A 20,583-nucleotide genomic window follows, 5' to 3' on the forward strand; every position below is an offset into this window, starting at 1 on the left:
ACTGTGGGAGGAAGTCGGGGGAAACCTACACAGACACAGGAAGAACATGCAAACTCCACACAGTCACCCAAGTCCATAACCAAATCCGGGTCCCTGGGGCTATGAGGTAGCATTGCTAACCAGTGTGCTTGGTGAAGGAAATCTGCCCTCATTACGTGGTCTGGCCTACATGTGACTCTAGAACCACAGCAATGTGGTTGACTCTTAACTGCCCCTTCAAGGGCAAATAGGGATGGGCAACAAATGCTGGCCCAGCCAGAGATGCCCACATCCCATTAACAGTGAAGCAGGGCATACTATCCTCAATACCAGGGTCAGGGTTGGCATCTGGCTAGACAGAACAAACCTATAGATACATTCATCACACTGATAATCTTGCAAAGCACTCATTCTACTGCCTCAACATTGGTTACCCTGTAACTTGTGCCTATATTATGTTGCTAAATTGGGTAGAGTCATTGTAGGTTGGGAGGTAGGATCTTGGAATTTGGTCCTTGTAAGAGTGGTAAAATTGTAAAATACTAGGTGGCATTGCCTGATGCTTTTTCTGTGCTTAGAGAGTTAAAATAATGCAAGTACTCAGAGAGCCCAAACTGAAACATTTATATCAAAAGGCCAAGCAGCAGTTTTTACCAAGATAACAGGCTTTTTAGCCAATCTGTTTGAATCACAGACTTAGATACCAAAAACCTATTAAATTTAAATCTGATGGTTTTGACAACCTAGGACCAATCCCATTGTGGGAAATATTGATATGTCATCATGGAGGCAGTGGAACAAAGAAGGGAGAGCAACAGTTACCAGCCAGAGATAACAGCTTTCAAGAGAGAAAGAATCGCTGGCTTTCATATTTTCATCTATGCCTTAGAGAAAGCACCATCTAAATAGCAAACGTACCAAGAAGCAAGAAGTTCCAGACAGAAGGATCAACAGAGAAAGCCCAGAATATTCCACAAGACACAAAACCTGGCTGTAATTTAGAGAGTGACTAACTTGTATTTTTGATAATGAGCGGGAACAGCATTTCATTAGAATCTTGTTTTATTCGAGAATAGTAAATAGTTCAAAAGGATTTATTTGGTTTGTTAATAGTTTAGTAAATTTGCTCACTGTTAATTAGATAAATAAATTGTTACATGGTGATTTTCGAGTGTGCCGGGGATTTATTTTGTATTTAGCCATTAGAAGGTGCTGAAGCGCAGGTCACACCACTTCACACACTTTTTACAGATTATAGATCGAGGTATTCCTCTTTGGGTGTTTCCATGTTAGTTTTCAGAGGGGGGGAATCAACCTCCAATTTATAACAATTATAAGTACCTGTTTGATGGGCAGTTCGGAGCTAGAGAGATCCTGGTGTTTGAGGCCTCTGTTCCAGAACTGGTTCCAACAGAGCTCCAAAAAAATCCAAAGGCTGAACTGAGAACGTGCTAGAGTTTGCACTAGGTACGCTGAATGTTAAATTAATCCACAAAGCATTATTCATACTGACCTGGCCTGCATCGGAAACTGATTGCTCACCTTGTTAGGAGGGTTGTTAGAGATGGAACCAACAATTAATAAGATAGATTATTAGTGACTTCCATTCTCAAGAGTCTATTAGTGAACAATTTGATTAGGTTATCAATTGGGTCTGTGGTTTGCGTCCATTTTCAAGTGGTATCCAGGACCAATCATTAATGGTCGCTAATTGTTTGATACACCGATGAGCGTCAGTAAATAAAACATGCATTCCTGAGCTAACCCAGTGTAAATGTTTCAGGTACTGAAGAATAGGTGACCCAAACCTTTATTTTTAAATGTTTATTTTGTTAGTGTCACAAGTAGGCTTACATTATGGTGGCACGGTGGCACAGTGGTTAGCACTGCTGCCTCACAGGGACACGGTTCGATTCCCAGCTTGGGTCACCGTCTGTGCGGAGTCTACACATTCTCCCCATATCTGCGTGGGTTTCCTCCAGCGCTCTGGTTTCCTCCCACAGTCTGAAATACATGCTGGTTAGGTATATTGACCCGAACAGGTGCCGGAGTTAGTGGCTAGGGGAATTTCGCAGTAACCTCATTGCAGTGTAAGTTTACTAATAAATAAATAAATAAACTTTAAAGCTGCAATGAAGTTACTGTGAAAATCCCCTAGTCGCCACGCTCTGGCACCTGTTTGGGTACACTGAGGGAGAATCCAGCACGGCCAATGCACCTAACCAGCACGTCTTTCGGACTGTGAGGGGAAACCCACACAGATCCGGGGAGAATGTACAGACTCCACACAGGCAGTAACCCAAGCTGGGAATCGAACACTGGGGATCTAGGGGATCCTGCCAGGGAGCGCCACGGGAAGTACAGCCTGTGTGGGGGGGGTGGGGGGTAGGGAGCAGGAACATGCCCGGATAGTTTCCTCTGAAATTCCCACCCGTTGTCCTGAATTAAAACTCAGATTTAAATTGATGCAAATCACACTTGTCGCTGTGTCCCAAGCACTGGGTGCGGTGAAATATATGAACTCGTGAGTCTGATGTTGCTGAGATATAACAGCATGTTATTGAAATCTAATCAGCTTGTGTTAAAGCAGATGATGAATGTTTTTTTCCTATTTAATTACTGTTTGAAGAGGGACTTGGAGAGCTTTGTCAGGCTTTGTTTAATACTCCCTACTATGCATGATACCCGGGTTGGGCAATTATCAGGGCTGGTTTGTAATCACTGTAATGATTATCTGGTTACAGTTTGAAATTATAACCAGGAGGTGATTAATTACAGCCTCGCGTGAGCTGCTCGATGTTCGGGAGATGAGACGGTTGTCTCTCTGTGGGAACAGGGCAGTCAATATGTGCAAGGAATGCATCAATGTGAGTGAAGCTTTCCAGTCAGTGCTTGTGCAGTCACTGCCCTTGCCAACGTAATAGATATTTCCCTGGTGCCCCGCAGCCAGACAGCTTTCGGGCTTTGAGAGATTCAAAACGAGGATAAGTGTTTCTGGGATAAAATTTGACCGCAGCCCAGAGACGGAACACAATCGGAGGAACATGTCCATGATTCACAGTGTGTCTCTGCTGGGTGCAGCAGCACAGTAAGAAGTCTCACAACACCAGGTTAAAGTCCAACCAGTCTATTTGATAGTCATCCCACAAGCTTTCGGAAACGCTGTTCCTTTCGTCAGGCGTGTGAGACTTCTTACTGTCTTTACCCCAGTCCAACGCCGGCGTCTCTACATCGCGTAGCCGCACAGCCCAGGGATCGGACACTTGCATCGCGAGGAACGCAGCGAGTTCGATCGTTTCAGTTCACCCTGCCACCTCCCCTACATCTCCAAACAGTAGCTGCAGTCACTGATTCTGCTGTCGTCCTTACCTGCCTCCATTTTGAGGCATACAAGATGATCAGAGGGTTAGATAGGGTGGACAGTGAGAGCCTTTTACCTCGGATGGTGATGGCTAACACGAGGGGACATAGCTTTAAATTAAGGGGTAGTAATTATAAGACGGATGTCAGAGGTAGGTTCTTTTCTCAGAGGGTAGTAAGGGTGTGGGATGCCCCGCCTGCAGCAGTTGTGGACTCGCCAACTTTAAGGGCGTTCAAATGGTCATTGGATCGGCATATGGATAACATTGGAACAGTTTAGGTTAGAGGGTCATTAGATTGGTTCCACTGGTCGGCGCAACATCGAGGGCCGAAGAGCCTGTACTGCGCTGTAATGTTCTATGTTCTATGTTCATTTTGTTTTATCACTCATCCCTCTGGCCTCAGAGCATGCTGGTCATAATGAAGCCATGCTGAGCCCACTTCTTAAACGCTAAATTTATTAGCGTCACAAGTAGGCTTACATCAACACCGCAATGAAGTGACTGTGAAAATCCCCTAGTTGCCACACTCCGGTGCCTGTTCGGGTTCACTGAGGGAGAATTTAGCATGGCCAATCCACCTAACCAGCATGTCTTTCGGACTGTGGGAGGAAACCGGAGCACCCGGAGGAAACCCATGCAGACACGGGGAGAACATGCAGATTCCGCACAGTCAGTGACCCAAGCGGGGAATCGAACCTGGGCCCCTGGCGTTGTGAGGCAGCAGTGCTAACCACTGTGCCAGTCAGGGGATACCATTTGCATTGGCTTTCCTCAACTCAGTTTTCCCAATTACTTTCTCCAGACGTCAGAGTTACGAACCACCCTGGCACTCAAGCCCTCCTGAAGGGAGATCTTTTGGGTTGGCAGTGAGGACTTCTATCAAGGTCCTAATAGAAATTTCCCTTTACAATGTGACCAGAGCCAAGAGTTGGGGCTGATTGTTTTGACATAATCATTACAGCTGAGCTGTACGAGTGCCATGATACACACACACATACACATGCATGCACAACTAAGCATCTATCCCCTATGGTATGCCCACCCGTGCAGGGTCCACCACCCCCTCCCCGGTCTGGCTCCCCCCACCGACCCAACCCGAGTAGACCTGACCCTCCACTGGCCCAATAAGAAAGACACCCAAAACCCCTGCCATGTCCAACCACCACCTCCCCCCCACATGACGATTCTGTGCCTTTAAGAAATGCATTTGTGTCATGTTTCTGGACAGGAATTTTTGTAGCAGGCAAATTCCATTCATCGGTGCTGCTTAGTCTGTAACCAGCAGCCCCTGTTGATACAGCAGAAGCATAACTAGTCCTAATTGCTAGAATATTTGTTTTAATCTGGACTAATGCAGGCTTGTTACTTTCGTGTTTTCCTCCAGGGTTTTTCAGAGTAGGGCTTGATTAGGTTGATTGACAGGAAAAATCATATGATTGGGCAAGATAAGGCTTGCACTGAGAAATCAAGTCAGTTGCTGCTTGGAATTGTTAGACAGAAGTATCTCACTTCTGGATTTAGAGACTGGGATCTGCCAGAAAATAAGTTCCTTTCCCTCAAGGCTGCAGCATGGGAATTAGTCTATCCATAAGTATTAAAAGGCAGAAAATCTAGCACCCACCTGAGCCTATTTTTTTCTGCTAATTTATTCTGAAGAGTGATTTATGTCTTTGAGGATATTGCTTACATTGAAACTATGGAGGTAGCAAACTGTTAAGAATTATACCTTATGTATTTCAATTGGTAAAATATATGTTAATTCTTTTTGTTATACTTTAACTGTGAAGTAAAACGTTTCCAATAAAAACTTTCTCATGGGCTAATCGAATCATATCTGGAGCAAAACACATTATACTCATCCTAAAGCCAAAATCAAAAAAATGTTGCGATCTAGGCTAACTTGATAGTGTAGCTTGGAGTATCTTATCTGGTCTCTGAAACCTCACTGATGTCCGACTCACCCCTGTGAATGACTTCCTCTACCCCAATTCCGACTCCGCCTTGGTTTCTCCGGATGTCCGTCTAGCTCCTGATGATTAGCAGAAAGGACAGTAGGACTAGGGGGCACAGCCTCAAGATAAAGGGGAGGCGGTTTAGAACGGAGTTGAGGAAGAACTTCTTCACTCAAAGGGTGGTGAATCTCTGGAATTCTCTGCCCGTTGAAGTGGTGGAGGCTGCCTCGCTAAATATTTTTAAGACGCGGGTTGATGGGTTTTTGATAAGAGAGGGGATTAAGGGTTATGGGGAGAGGGCGGGAATGTGGAACTGAGCCACAACAGATCAGCCATGATCTTATTGAATGGCGGGGCAGGCTCAAAGGGCTAGATGGCCTACTCCTACTCCTATTTCTTATGTCTGACTCCTCCTCCAATGTCCAACTCCAGGTGAGGTAGGCACTTAAGAAATTACTAGCTTCTCATTTCAGATTAATCGCTTTAAGCTGTAACAGTTTAACCCTTTCAAATGCACAGATCTGTAACTTTATGCTGTAAGAAATCATCACTTTAAAATGTTTATTTATTAGTGTCACAAGTCAGCTTACATTAACACTGCAATGAAGTTGCTGTGAAAATCTCCTACTTGCCACACTGTGGTGCCTGTTCAGGTGCACTGAGGGAGGGTTTAGTACAGCCAATGCACCCTAATCAGCACACCTTTTGGATCGTGACAGGAAACCAGAACACCCAGACGAAACCCACGCAGACATGGGGAGAATGCGCAAACTCCACACCGTTACCGAAGCTGGAATTGAACACGAGTCCCTGTGAGGCAGCAATGCTAACCACTGTGCCACCCACTGAATGCAAGTTGTACATGTTGTACCACTACATCTGCGGCAAGGGAACATTTACTTCACACCTAACTGAGGTCAGTGAGATTAGGGCAAAAAAACAGCATTCACTTGTGATGGAGATGGATAGGTTATTGTTTAATAAGGGGATCAGGGGTTATGGGGAAAAGGCAGGAGAATGGAGGTGAGAAAAATATCAGCCATGATTGAATGGCAGAGCAGACTCAATGGGCCGAATGGCCTAATTCTGCTTCTATGTCTCATGGAGTGTTGGGATTCTTGTGGTCACACCTCTGACATTATTGTGATATCTGTCTGCTCCAGATCAGGTGACATGTTTGCATTTGTTTATCACCAGGAGTGAGACCTACTGCTTCCACTGCTGATCTTCCAAATCAAACACAGAATACAAATACAGATGCTCAATTGCCCCTTAACGTCAGGGAGAATTTATGATGGTCAACGCACCTAACCAGCACATCGTTCAGACTGTGGGAGGAAACCGGAGCACCCAGAGGAAACCCACACAGACACAGGGAGAATGTGCAGACTCCACACAGACAGTGACCCAAGCCAGGAATCGAACCCGGTCCCTGGCGCTGTGAGGCAGCAGTGCTAACCATTGTGCCTTCATGCTGCCCTATTTTCATTATTTTCATCAAGGACTGAGTGAAATGGGGCCTTATTGGAGTTTCAAAGGATGACGGGGGATCTTATTGAAACTTACAGGATACTGCGAGACCTGGATACAGTGGACCATGGAGAGGATGTTTCCACTAGTAGGAAAAACTAGAACCAGAGGGCACAACCTCAAGCTGAAGGGACGATCCTTTAAAACAGAGATGAGGAGGAATTTCTTCAGCCAGGAAGTGATGGATCTGTGGAACTCTTTGCCGCAGAAGGCTGTGGAGGCCAGGTCATTGAGTGTATTTAAGACAGAGATAGATAGGTTCTTGATTAACAAGGGGATCAGGGGTTATGGGGAAAAAGCAGGAGAATGGGGATGAGAAAAATATCAGCCATGATTGAATGGCAGACCAGACTTGATGGGCCGAATGGCCTAATTCTGTTCCTGTGTCTTATGGTCTTGTAGGCCTAAAAAAGGATTCCTGCAAAGTAGCCAATCCCGATATTCAACAGCAGAGGATGTTTTAGATCAAGGGATAGATATGGGGTTGTCAGGATTCACCTGCTATGTGGGTGAAAAATGAACAATGTGTTGGAGGGATTGCTTCCGACCTTCAAAACACCTGCTTTAACACCAGCCTGAGGGGAACCCCCCTCGTCCTCGATAATGCCTACAATGCTGAGGTCACAAAATCTCAAGGTCTGGCCAGGGCCATGGGTGGCAGTAGAATGTGGCGTTGGCTTCCCAGGGAATGAATGCTTGAAGTGATAGACACAAGGCTTCAGCTGGCTGTGAATAGTCACAGGGCTTGTAATGTCATCAGGGTAGTCTAGAAACTTCAATAGGACAGGAATGTCACACCACAAACAAGGAACACCAGCACTGTACCTTAAGCTCATGGACAACTATCCATCATTCTTTATATAGTTCAAGAAGAATGTTAGTTTGTTGCTATTTTCTACTAGACAGGTTCTCGTACCAAGTGCGACAGTGACATAAGATGGCCAAAATACATGGATGCCGTATATCTTCACCCCTTAGACACTTAAGGCATATGTTGGGAAAATTCATAATAGGTTAGAGAAATTTCAAATAATCAGGGATTGAAGTCACTAATAAGACACTAACAATAAGTGAAATGACCTTGGATCAACTTACAAGCTAACAGAGTCTACGTGAAGACACATGTAAACACAGTAAGAGATTTAATGAAATATGAGATTTGAACAAGTATTTCTGATTTAAGTTCATTTATTTATTAGTCACAAGTCGGCTTACATTAATACTGCAATGAAGTTACTGTGAAAATCCCCTAGTCACCGCACTCTGGCACCTGTCCGGGTACACTGAGGGAGAATTTAGCATGGTCAATTCACCTAACCAGCACATCTCTTGGACTGCGGGAGGAAACCCACACAGACACAGGGAGAACGTGCAGACTCTGCACAGTGACCCAAACCAGGAATTGAACCTGGGTCCCTGGGTGAGTGAGGCAGCAGTGCTAACCACTGAGCCAAAACATGTATTTTGGATCTTTAAAAATGTATTTTAGCTGTATGCTAAAGAAACCTGTACCCTTTAGCCAAAAGGTTATTGAAAAGCCTATTGGGATAAGAGGCATATTGAGATGGACCACACTCTTTAGGACAATGAAACTACACAATGTACAAGTTCTTATCAACAACAGTTATGAGCAGTAAGGTCTTCTCAGTCCCTTCATGGAGAGGGTAGTTTATACTGTCCAGATAAGGTAGGTTTTCTTTATGAAAAGAGTTGTTCACACTGTCCAGACAAGGTAGCTATTTTCAGAATGTAAGAACGTACATCTGTCTGGCCCAGCCACTGACATAAGGAAGAGTTGGTGGGAACATTAACTTTGACCTTTGTACCAAGAGGTTGCTAAGCAATAGAGCGAGGAAGCAAATGTACTCTATGGACCAATGAAATCCCATGAGGCCAAAGGGTAAAATGCAATTGGTTAAAGTATATGACAGGTATTAACAGTGATTGATTTGTGTTGAAAATGACTTGTTCACAACCAACAGAAGGTGGGAATGTAATCTAAACTTGAGAAATGTATAATTGATCTGTCCGATCATTGTAACCTCAGAGTGGTGTTGGAATGCTCAAGGTCTTCTCTTGTAGTAAGGCATTGGACTGCCCAATGCTCATTCTCCCATCAACCGTTGGTTAATAAATGTCTTTAACCAGACACTGGCTTTGGCGATACCTAGCCTCCAGAGAACCCCGTGTAGTATGCTACTCAGCTCTGAAACCGTACTCACTCCAAAAAAGCTATCCACATCTTCTTTCCCCATGCCATCTTAGCTTTTATTTTTTAAATGCTTATCCACTTCCCTTGTGAAAACTATCAAGAGTTCTGCTCCTAACAGCCTCTGGTGGTGTGTTCTGTATACCAACAATTGGCCATTTAAACAAATTTCTCTCAGCCTTGTCCTGCGTTCCTTCAGAGCGTAGATGAATTGGTGTCTCCAATCTTCGAGTTGCTTGGGTCATTCTTCAGGGGTCATAGAAGAATAAGCTTACTCAGCAGAAACTGGAGGCTATTTCGGCTGAGGGAGGCTTCAGAAGGCAGCCTGTTTCTGGCCTTGAGGAAACTTTGGACATATTTCACCGTAGGTACCAGTGGATAGTGTTGTGAAGCAGTCTTGAGTTGATGTTTACTCCCTAGCTCAGGGTGTTAAAGCTAAATCCTCAGTTGTGATCAGCAAATTTGGCATGACCAAAGGATGGAACCTTTTCTAAAACATTCTTGCAAAGTGGACACTGCTGGCTAGGCTTTCCTTTTGCCAACTTCTAGTTGCCCTGATAGATGTGTGACTTGACTGGAGTCACATATGTTTTAAGTTTATTTATTAGTGTCACAGGTAGGCTTACATTAATTAACACTGCAATGAAGTTACTGTGAAAATCCCCATTTGCCACACTCTGGTGCGCATTCGGGTACACTAAGGGAGAACTTAGCACGGCCAATGCACCTAACCAGCATACCTTTCAGACTGTGGGACGAAACAGGAGCACCCGGAGGAAACCCATACAGACACAGGGAGAAAGTGCAAACTCCACACAGTAAGAAGTCAACACCAGTTTATTTGGTAGCATGAGCTTTTGGAGAACTGATGACTCACCTGATGAAGGAGGAGCGCTCTGAAAGCTTGTGCTATCAAATAACGCTATCCTGATGGACTTTAGCCTTGTGTTGTGAGACTTCTTACTGTACCCACCCTAGACCAACCTCATCATCGCCACATCAAACTCCACACAGCTGGGAATCGAAGCCAGGTCCCTGGCACTGTGAGGCAACAGTGCCAATCACTGTGCCGTCCATAAACTGGGCAATGATGGCAGGTTTCCTTCTCTGAAGGATGTCAGTAAACATTTTTTATTTTCAACAACACACTGAAGTATCAGTCTTTTTTTTACACCGATACCAAACAAATTAATCCCAAATATCTTTAAACTGAATTCAAATGTCAAATGCCTGTTGTGGGAAATAAACTCATTATGAGGACTATTAGTCCAGTGATATAACTTCTGGTAAATCTGTACCAAAACCTGGAACTTTCTTAGATAGATGCAAAATACTGCAGATGCTGGAATCTGAATCACAAACAGGAAGTGTTGGAAAATCTCCAGCTCTCCTTCTTGCCCCCTTCCCCACCACACCCTTTCAGGGCAATTGCCATAATCCCCAGGTAGTCCCTTCACCATCTATACTTCCAAGGTTCACACATCTGATCACTTAATGGGCACTTTTAGCACCTTCTCTGCCTCTGTGTCCTCATTTACATTCCCTTTGTCCCATTCCAACACCCACACTCACAGTATAAAACTACTCCATTGATTCCCTTTGCTCTCAGCTCTGACGAAGGATCATCCAGACGCAAAACATTGGCTCTATTCTGTCCCCATAGATGCTGTCAGATTGGCTGAGATTTTCCAGCATTTTCTGATTCTGTTCCTGGAACTTTCATAGTTGTGAAGGCTCCATGGGACATCGGACGATGTACTTATCAGTCGAACCCAAAACCCGGGCTATTTTTGATCCTGAAGTGGAGATGCCGGTGTTGGACTGGGACAGGCACAGTAATAAGTCTCACAACACCAGGTTAAAATCCAACAGATTTATTTGGAATCATGAGCTCTCGGAGCACTGCTCCTTCATCAAGTGTCTGGAGAGGTGGATTCACAAACATGGCATATATAGACAAAGGCACAGTTGCAAGATAATGGTTGGAATGTGAGTCTTTACAGGAAATCAAGTTTTTACAGGTACAGACAATGCAAGTGGAGAGGGGAATAATCACAGGTTAAAGAGCTGTGAATGTGTCAAGCCAGGACAGTTAATAGAATTTTGCAACCCCAGGCCAAATGATGGGGGGGTTACACGTAGTGTGACATGAACCCAAGATCCCGGTTGAGGCCATCCTTATACGTGCGGAACTTGGCTATCAGTATCACACCACGAACCCTGAAAGCAGCTTAAAGCTTTGCAAATTTAATGGAGGTGGTTTAAGAACATTTTTGAACTTGTTGCCATGTCTGCAGATGCGGTACTGGAAGTGCACAGGAGCTTGCTCCTCATCAGTGACAATCTAGTGGCAGGTTACACGTATTCCTGAATCAACCTTCCTGGTGCGTAACCCAAGTGATGACCAACATACAATAAGCAATGCGCACACAGTAGAGTATTAAATGGGCATTGCTTCTCTGAAAGAAATGCTCACAGGTCCTCCTCTGTCAACCATCTGTTGTACAATGTAGACAGGTTGCTCATTCGAGCGCAGGACCAGCCCAAAGATTCTGGAGCCAGGGGATTAAAAATTAAGCCTGATTACTCGTATCCAATGTCATGAGGAATCCAACATTGGCAATTTTAGATCTTGCTCTTCTTGCAGGCTCATATCAGCGATAAAGGAGAAACTCAGAAGTCCGGATCATCAAATGATGCATCTCTCAAACAATAAGTCAACTAAAAGCCCTCCTAGCTGAAATGCACAGCCTTGTACAAAGATCCTTCTGAACTTAAAGGCAGCATCATACACTGGTTTAGCAAATGTTTGACATTTTCATTCTCAAAAGCCGTATTTTGATGGAACAGAAATCCTACAGTGCAAAGGAGGCCATTCAGCCCATTGAGTCTGCACCGACCACAACCCCACCCAGGCCCTATTCCTATAAACCCACTTATTTACTCTGCTTATCCCAACACCAGGGTCAATTTGCCATGGCCAATCAATCTAACCCACACATCTTTGGACTGCAGGAGGAAACGGGACCGGACGAATCCCATGCAGACACAGGGAGAATGTGCAAACTCTGCACAGACAGTGATCTGAGGCTGGAATCGAACCCAGGTCCCTTGCACTGGCAGGCAGCAGTGTTAACCACTGTGCCATCCTTGTGGAGATTGTACAAAGCAAAGATTCCTGCAATACCGTTCCTCATACGACAAGCTCTTCATTCCAGGGATTATTCTTGTGAACCTCCTCTGGACCCTTTCCAAGGCCAGCGCATCCTTCCTTAAATATGGGGCCCAAAACTGCTCACAATACTCCAATGGGGTTTGACCATAATTTGCACAGGCTTGGCGGGCCTGTTCCTCTGCTGTATAGTGATAGCAAAAGCCAACCGGTTCACTAATGTACCGAAGGGAAGGAACGCAGACGTGCTTACCTGGTCTAGCCTACATGTGACTCCAGAGCCACAGCAATCTGGTTGACTCTCAACTGCTTTCTGAACGAGGGCAGCTGGCGATGGGAATAAATGCTGGCCAGCCAGCGACACCCATATCCCACAATTGAATAAAAACTTCTTTTAAAAAGACACGAATACAACAGTAGACAAATTGGACATTAGTCCAGTGTTGGTGGGGAGGTGTGTCAAGGAAACCTGGAATTACCGTAGTTTTTAATCTTATGGGAATACTTAGTGCAACATAGCAATATAGCAAGTTAAGCTGTTTGATTTAAAAGATTTGTCTGTGCAGGATGCAGCACACTTTGCTGCTGTACTGCACTGTGAAATACTGAGACGCATATTCACCCAAAATCAGTTTTCACCCAGTTGAGAATGGGAATTCTAGCTTGGAGAGCATTAATAACCTAGGGAACAGAACATAGTCCAGAGAAACAAAGAGAATATTTTAAAAAATGCATGTGGCCTAAAATAGACAACTGTAAAAAATAAAATTCAAAACAAGATTTACGTTGTCAATCCGCAGCTAGCTACATCTAATGTCAATGCAGAACTAAAATTGTACTTAATCACATATTAGCAGGTACTGGTACAAATCCCTCATCATTTGTATCCACATAAACTGTACACAATACTCCGCGCTGCCCAAATTTAAAAAGTTAATGTATTAGTCACAAATAGGCTTACATTAACACTGCAATGAAGTTACTGTGAAAATCCCCTAGTTGCCACACTCCAGCGCCTGTTCGGGTATACTGAGAGAGAATTTAGCATGGCCAATGCACCTAACCAACACATCTTTCAGATTGTGGGAGGAAACCCAAGCACCATGAGGAAACCTACGCAGACAGGGGGAGAACATGCAGGCTTTGCATAGACAGTGACCCAAGCTGGGAATTGAACCCAGGTCCCTGAGTTGTGAGGCAGCAGTGCTAACCACTGTGCCACCCCAATATCTAACACAGATTTTATGTTGGTACATATTTACGTGTACCTTATCAGTATATATCTGTGTCTTTTCATTGTATAATTTTGTATACATTAAAGTCAGTCAGCAGTCAGATCTGCTGTGACAGTGCATATCTGAAGATCATTTCAGTACATATTTGTGTGCACCTGAGATCCGTGTATAACACACATCAGTACATACCCACATGTACTTTATGTCAATACGTAACTGCACGTAATGTACATGAATATGTAAGCAGGGTGAATACTGTATAACATAATGCATCTCGTATCAGCATACACCAAGGATTGTGACAAGCTTTAACCACCCTTGGCTGCTTTGCTGTCACCTGCTGCCTTCACTTCCACTTCTTGCTTTCTCTGCTGATACAGACTCTGCAGGTACTCATCGGGCTCAATCCCACTTTCCCGCAGCTCGGCCATGACTTTCTCCAACCTGTGCAAAGTTCTGGCATTCCGCACTTTCTGTCCGGCAGTGTACCGAGTGAACTCCACAAAGTTCAGCAGCTTGCAGGTGTCTGCCTCACAGAGGTTGTGGCACTGTCTGCTTTTGTCCAAGGCCGGGAAGAAAGTGATTCCCGACATCTTCTCCAGGTCCTGGAGCTCCACTTGATATTCGGACAGCTGGTGGTCAAAGCCAATCGGGCTGTTGGGCACAACAAAAGCCCCCAAAGCCATCAATCCAGACAGCGCACTGCTCTTCTGAGCAAGAATGACTTTGTATAGATGTGTCGGTACAGCAACTTCATTCTGCCCTATCACCTGGATGCAGAGGGAAACACGAGACACAATGACCAAATCTGAGCAATCGTTGGAAAATCTGACACCACAAATAAAAGGGAAACCCAAATACTGGAAAACTATAACAGAGAAATCACAGGTAAAGTTAGCAGTTAAGCCATTGTAGAAGGTAATCACTTCTTTTTCCCCTGCTGATCAAACTGTTGCCTTTCATTACTTGACATCAAGTAATTTCTTTAACAAATGCTGGAAAATCTCAGCAGGCCTGACAGCATTTGTAGACAGAGAACAGAGCTAAAGTTTCTCAAGTCTATGTTAGAGCTAAAGAGAACTGGAAACTGGATGAGATTTATACTGTGGTGGAGGTTTGGGGAGTGGAGTGGAGCAGAGCAATGGGGGCTCAGAAGAGGGCCAGCAATAGGTGGAGGCAAGGAAGAAATGGACAAAGATGTCATGGACAAAAAGACAAAGGGAATATTATTTCTTTATTTTAATTTGCCCCATTTTCAATCCTTTGTAACAAGGTACAGACCATACCTCAGTGCAGACAGCTGAACTGGGACATCCCCAAGGCTTTTAGACATGCTGAAACCAAAAGAGAAAATGCTGGAAAATCTCAACAGGTCTGGCAGCATCTGTCAGGACAGAAAAGAGCTGACATTTCGAGTCAAGATGACCCTTTATCAATGCTTTGTCAAAAGGTCATGTGGATTCGAAACATCACCTCTTTTCTCTCCTTATAGATGCTGCCAGACCTGCTAAGATTTTCCAGCATTTTCTCTTTTGGTTTCAAGTTCCAGCATCTACAGTAATTTGCTTTTATTTAGATATGCTGGCTGTGGTTTTTGCTTGGGGTGGTACATTGTCCTGTTTACTTCAATCCACATTGATGTCGCATTTAGGAACCCACTTAATAGCTCAGAGATAGCCTTCTCCCGAATCAAAGAGTTGCAAGTTCAAATCCCACTGAGACTTCAGTACACAACTGAGTGAGCAGTGCACTTTAGCAGGTACTATTGTTTGGGTGAAACATGACATCAAGGCTGTCTCTGCCCTCTCGAGTGCACTGATCCAAAGGTCATAGAAATCCTTCCTAGTGTCCCAGACAAAATTTACCTCACAACCTACAGCATTTAAACAGTAACATCATAACCATGACTTTGAATTGGTGAAAACCAAAGTCTGAAAGAAATATTGTGCGAGACTCAAGTTTGAGGCAAAGGGGTGGAGGGTTGAAAACAGAAACGAGGAGGAATTGCTTCACACAAAGGGCATTGAATCTGTGGAATTCCTACTTCAGAGTGCAGTGGACACTGGAAATGGATAGGTTCTTATTTAGTAGTGGGATGAAGGGGAGGAAGATGGAGATCAGACTGAGTTGAGATCTGCCATTATTGTATTGAATGGCAGAGGAGGCTTAAGGGGCTGAATGGCCTACTGCTGCTCCTAGTTTTAGGATCACCACCATCTTTGCAAGAGCAATTGAAGATGAGTAACAAATGATGGCCTAGCCAGCAACAGCCACATTGCATGAAAGAAGTCTTCAAAAATGACCAAAACTTTAGGTTTTAAGGAGCATCTTAAAAACAAAACGTTTGGTAAAGAGGCAGAGGTTTAGAAAGGTATTCCAGAGCTTGAGGTATACACAAACGAAAGCACAGCCATCAATGATGGAGCAATTTAAACTAGACACTCACAAGAGGCCGGAATTAGAGCAGCACAGAAATCTCAGAGGCTTGTGGAGCCGGAAGAGATTCGAGAGCTAGGGAGCAGCTAGGCCATGCACAGATCTGCGAACAAGGATTAGGATTTTAAACTTGAGATGCTTTTTGAATGGGAGCGAGTGAAGGTCAACGAGCAGCAGGGTGATACAGCAACAGGATTTGGTGCAAGACATGAACAGCAAAGGTTTGAATGACCTCACGTTTACAAGGGAGATCAGCTAACAGTGCGCAGGAATAATGACGTCAAAGCCGATTGGCTTTGACCACCAGCTGTCCGAATATCAAGTGGAGCTCCAGGACCTGGAGAAGATGTCGGGAATCACTTTCTTCCCGGCCTTGGACAAAAGCAGACAGTGCCACGACCTCTGTGAGGCAGACACCTGCAAGCTGCTGAACTTTGTGGAGTTCACTCGGTACACTGTCGGACAGAAAGTGCGGAATGCCAGAACTTTGTACAGGTTGGAGAAAGTCATGGCCGAGCTGCAGGAAGGTGCGCATCAGGGGGTAATAAGGTGCGCATCAGGGGGTAATAAGGTGCGCATCAGGGGGTAATAAGGTGCGCATCAGGGGGTAATAAGGTGCGCATCAGGGGGTAATAAGGTGTGAATGAGGGTTTCAACAGTGGATGAGCCTAGATGGATAAGGTTGGTCCACGTTAGAGACAGAAGTAGGCAGCCTGAGGGATGGTGTCAATATGAGGTCAGAAGCTCAGCTCAGATGACACCAAGATTGCAAAGAGATTGGCGTAATCTGAGACTGTTGCCAAGGGGAGGGATGGAATCATAGCTATAAAACTGGAGTTTAAAAGCGAGAATCTAAAACAGGAAGGTTGCCAAAGTATGGTCCGTAAACCCTTACTACCTGGTCCACGAAGCCACCATTCAATTCCCAACCCCCATAAACTAGTTTCTATGTGCATTTGCTTATGAGTGAGAACGTCCTGTCCTGTGTCCAATTTCTGGGATGAGACTTGCCAGTCAGTGTCATAACGGGTCAGTCTAATGTTCACATTAGAAACAGGAGTAGGGCATTTAACTCCTTTAATCCATGTCACCATTCAATGACATTGTAGCTGATCTAACTCCATATACCTTTTGTTGCCTCACATTCTTAGTACCTAGGGTTAATTAAAAAAAATCCATTTGTTTTAAAATTAATAACTGATGTAGCATCATCAAATGATGCTACATTCAGAGCAGGAAGAGGTTTTCCCTTCATTAGTGTGGCTGGACAGTCTGTGCTAAACGATGCTATCTGTCCTTCTTTAGAAGCAGTTCAGAGATGGTTACTAGACTAATACCAGGAATAGTTGGACAGGTTAGTTTTGCACGAACTAGAGTTTAGAAAAATAAGAGGTGACTTGATCGAAACCTTTAAGATCCTGAAACCAGGATCACTGTTTAAAAATAAGGGGGTGCTCATTTAAGACAGAGAGTAGGAAAATTGTTTTCTCTCAGAGGATCAAGAGTCTCTGGAACTTTCTTCCTCAAAAGGCAATGGAAGCAGACTCTTTGAATATTGTTAAGACAGAGCTAGATAGATTCTTGATTAACAAAGAGATGAAAGGTTTTCAGGAGTAGGCAGCAATGTGAGCCTGAGGTTACAATGAGATCAATTATCTTATTGAATGGGGGAACAGACTTGAGGGGGCAAGTGGCCTACTCCTGCTCCTAATTCTTATGTTCATAGAATCATCAATCACTATTTAATTGTCCAGAGGAAAACTTCTATTTCTTACTTCAAGTAGGAAGCAGAGTGAGTTAGACAGCGACAAGGCACACTGCTTTCTGATGCTATTACATGTGCAATTTGAGCTGATCCTAATGACAGCTAGATAGATTTGATAATCAGATTACTTACGCTGCATTGAGGGGAGGCTTATGGCTGGTAATTTTGTCTTTACATCAGTCTAATTATTCAGTTAAATGGCATTTCAATTTATATCAACTCACACTACGTAACAGGAGATGACAGCAGGTAGCCTCCAGATGAGTCTGGCTTTGCTGGTACAGAAACCAACTACAGCATTAATAATTGCTGAGCTGTCAAATTTGATACAGCGGATAGTGTTGCTGCCTCGCAGTGCCAGGGACCCAGGTCTAATTCCGGCCTCAGATAACTGTCTGTATGGAATCTGCACATTCTCCCCATACCTGGGTGGGTTTCCTCCAGGTGCTCTGGTTACCTCCCACACTCCAAAGATGTGCAAGTTAGGTGGATTGGCCATACTAAAATTGTGTAGGTTAAGTGGATTAGCCATGGTAGATGTCTGGGAGGGTGGTGGCTTTGGGTAAGATGCTCTTTTGGACAGTTAGTGCAGACTCAATGGGCTGAATGGCCTCTTCCTGCACTGCAGGGCTTATGTGGTTGTATGGTTTCCTTCAACGCCACATACCAAAAATGTTACTTAGTTCAAAACACAAAGCAACGTTGCAACAGGAATACACACAGTTAAGATGTTTAGAAAGTAAATGTAAAACACTAACATGATTAATTTCTGTAGCTAAAACAAGGGAACCATTGCAAGTTTATTCGTGCCAATATTGTTTCCTATCATTAATTAAGTCTAAATGATTAGTTTGCCTTCTTTATGGTGCCGATATAACTCAAAACTGAGATGATGGGCAGGATTTTCCACATCTCCCGCTGCCCATTATTGACCAGCAGTGGGATCCTGCCACTGTCAATGGGGTTTCCTGTTCTATGCGGCGGGGCTTCTCTGTCGGCTGGACTGGAAGATCCTGCCGGTGAGAATGGCTGGAAAATTTCAGCCTATTTTCTTCAAATTTACTGTGACCAAATGTGAACCACCTGTAATGTTATCTTAAATTATTTAGTTATCCATGACCCATTATTGTCTCTGTCCCTGGTCTCAGTCCCACATCACCTGAAGCCAAGGTTCCAACAAGTGAAGGTGACACAAATCCAAGCCTTAAAGGGCTTCTGGATTCACTACCAACAAATAAAAGAATGTAATGATTGTTTTGTAAATGGCAATCACATCGTATCAAATGGCTGTATTTAGGTGACATGGTGATGTCATTGGACTAGTGATCTAAAGGCCCAAACTGTGCTGGATCCTTAGCGCTGTCTTTAGACACAAAGGGAGCAGCGATTACTACAAATAAAGAAAATAATAACAAACAATGGATGAGAACACAACAGAAACAAAGAGAAGGTGAATAAGTGAACAAATGCAAAGGAATGACAGTCTGAGATTGAGCAAAGTGCCAAGCCAAGCTAAAAGGAAAGTCAGGACGACTCTTAGTATCGGAGGGTAAATCCTAAAATCAGCAGAACTGGGTTAGGATAAAGCAAGCTAATTCCAAATTTTATTTGTTCAAGTCTACAAAACCTGCAGTGAACAGTGGCCAACTCTAATTGGCCAGAATGTTTCAAGTTTAAAGTTTATTTATTTTTTAGTGTCACAAGTAGGCCTACATTAACACTGCAATGAAGTTACGCCATACGCCGGTGCCTGTTCAGGTACACTGAGGGAGAATTTAGCATGGCCAAGGCACCTAACCAGCATGTCTTTCAGACTGTGTCAATGTAAAACATGGCTGCTGCCACTAGGCTTCATGGTAAAACTTGCCGGCATTCACCCAGATTGCTAATTCCTATTGATTCAATTATTAACGTTAATGCGAAACTGTCTAGGGAGAGTGACAACAAATAAGAAGCAGCAAGGGCTGGCTGGCAGTCGATAGCTCACAATGCAAAATGCTCTCACATCTTTAGTCCGCTCTGATAATAGCGGACTGGTAACCATTTAGAATCCATCTGGGTAGGATTATTTTTCTTTTCAATTGGTTGTTCCAAACACTATGTTTTGAACAGCCTCACTTTGTAACATTAACTCAGGAAGCCAGGCTGAACCAGGTAGCATGAAGAGTACAAGTTGGTATGAGATGATTTGGATGATGGCACAGTGGTCAGCTCTGCTGCCCCAAGCACCAGGGACCTGTGTTTGAATCATAGAAACACTGAAAAACTACAGCACAAACAGGCCCTTCAGCCCATAAGTTGCGCCAATCTCATCTACCTACTAGGCTTACCTATAACCCTCAATCCTATTAAGTCCCATGTACTCATCCAGAAGTCTCTTAAAAGACCCTATCAAATTTGCCTCCACCACCACCAACAGCAGCCGATTCCACTCACCCAACACCCTCCGAGTGGAAAAACTTACTCCTGGCATCTCCTCTGTACCTACTCCCCAACACCTTAAACCTGTGTCCTCTTGTGGCAGCCATTTCAGTCCTAGGGAAAAGCCTCTGAGAGTCCACCTGATCAACACCTCTCATCATCTTATACACCTATATCAGGTCCCCTCTCATCCTTTGTCTCTCTGAGGAGAAAAGATCGCGCTCTCTCAACCTATCCTCATAAAGCATGCCACCCAATCCAGGCAACATCCTTGTAAATCTCTTCTGCACCCTTTCAATGGCTTCCACATCCTTCCTGTAATAAGGCGACCAGAACTGAGCACAGTACTCCAAGTGGGGTCTGACCAGGGTCTTATACAGCTGCAGCATTATCTCCCGACTCTTAAACTCAATTCCTCGATTGACGAAGGCCAGTACACCATACACCTTCTTAACCACATCCTCTACCTGCAAAGCCAATTTGAGAGTCCTATGAACCTGGACCCCAAGCTCCTTCTGACCT

At 44.2% G+C, this 20,583-nt stretch overlaps 1 protein-coding gene across 1 annotated transcript in view; it reads right to left on the reverse strand.

The window, feature by feature from the left end:
* Positions 1–10,657: 10,657 nt before the first annotated feature.
* Positions 10,658–20,583, reverse strand: part of exog (exo/endonuclease G) — a 31,670-nt gene continuing 21,744 nt past the window's right edge. Inside the window, exon 6 of the mRNA XM_080213334.1 lies at positions 10,658–14,209. Coding sequence (XP_080069460.1) covers positions 13,748–14,209 — 462 coding nt within the window. The 3' untranslated portion in view covers positions 10,658–13,747. The remainder of the gene's footprint in view (positions 14,210–20,583) is intronic.

Source organism: Carcharhinus amblyrhynchos, chromosome 2 (assembly GCF_965287045.1).
Source record: "Carcharhinus amblyrhynchos chromosome 2, sCarAmb.v2.hapA, whole genome shotgun sequence".
Taxonomy (NCBI): Eukaryota; Metazoa; Chordata; class Chondrichthyes; order Carcharhiniformes; family Carcharhinidae; genus Carcharhinus; species Carcharhinus amblyrhynchos.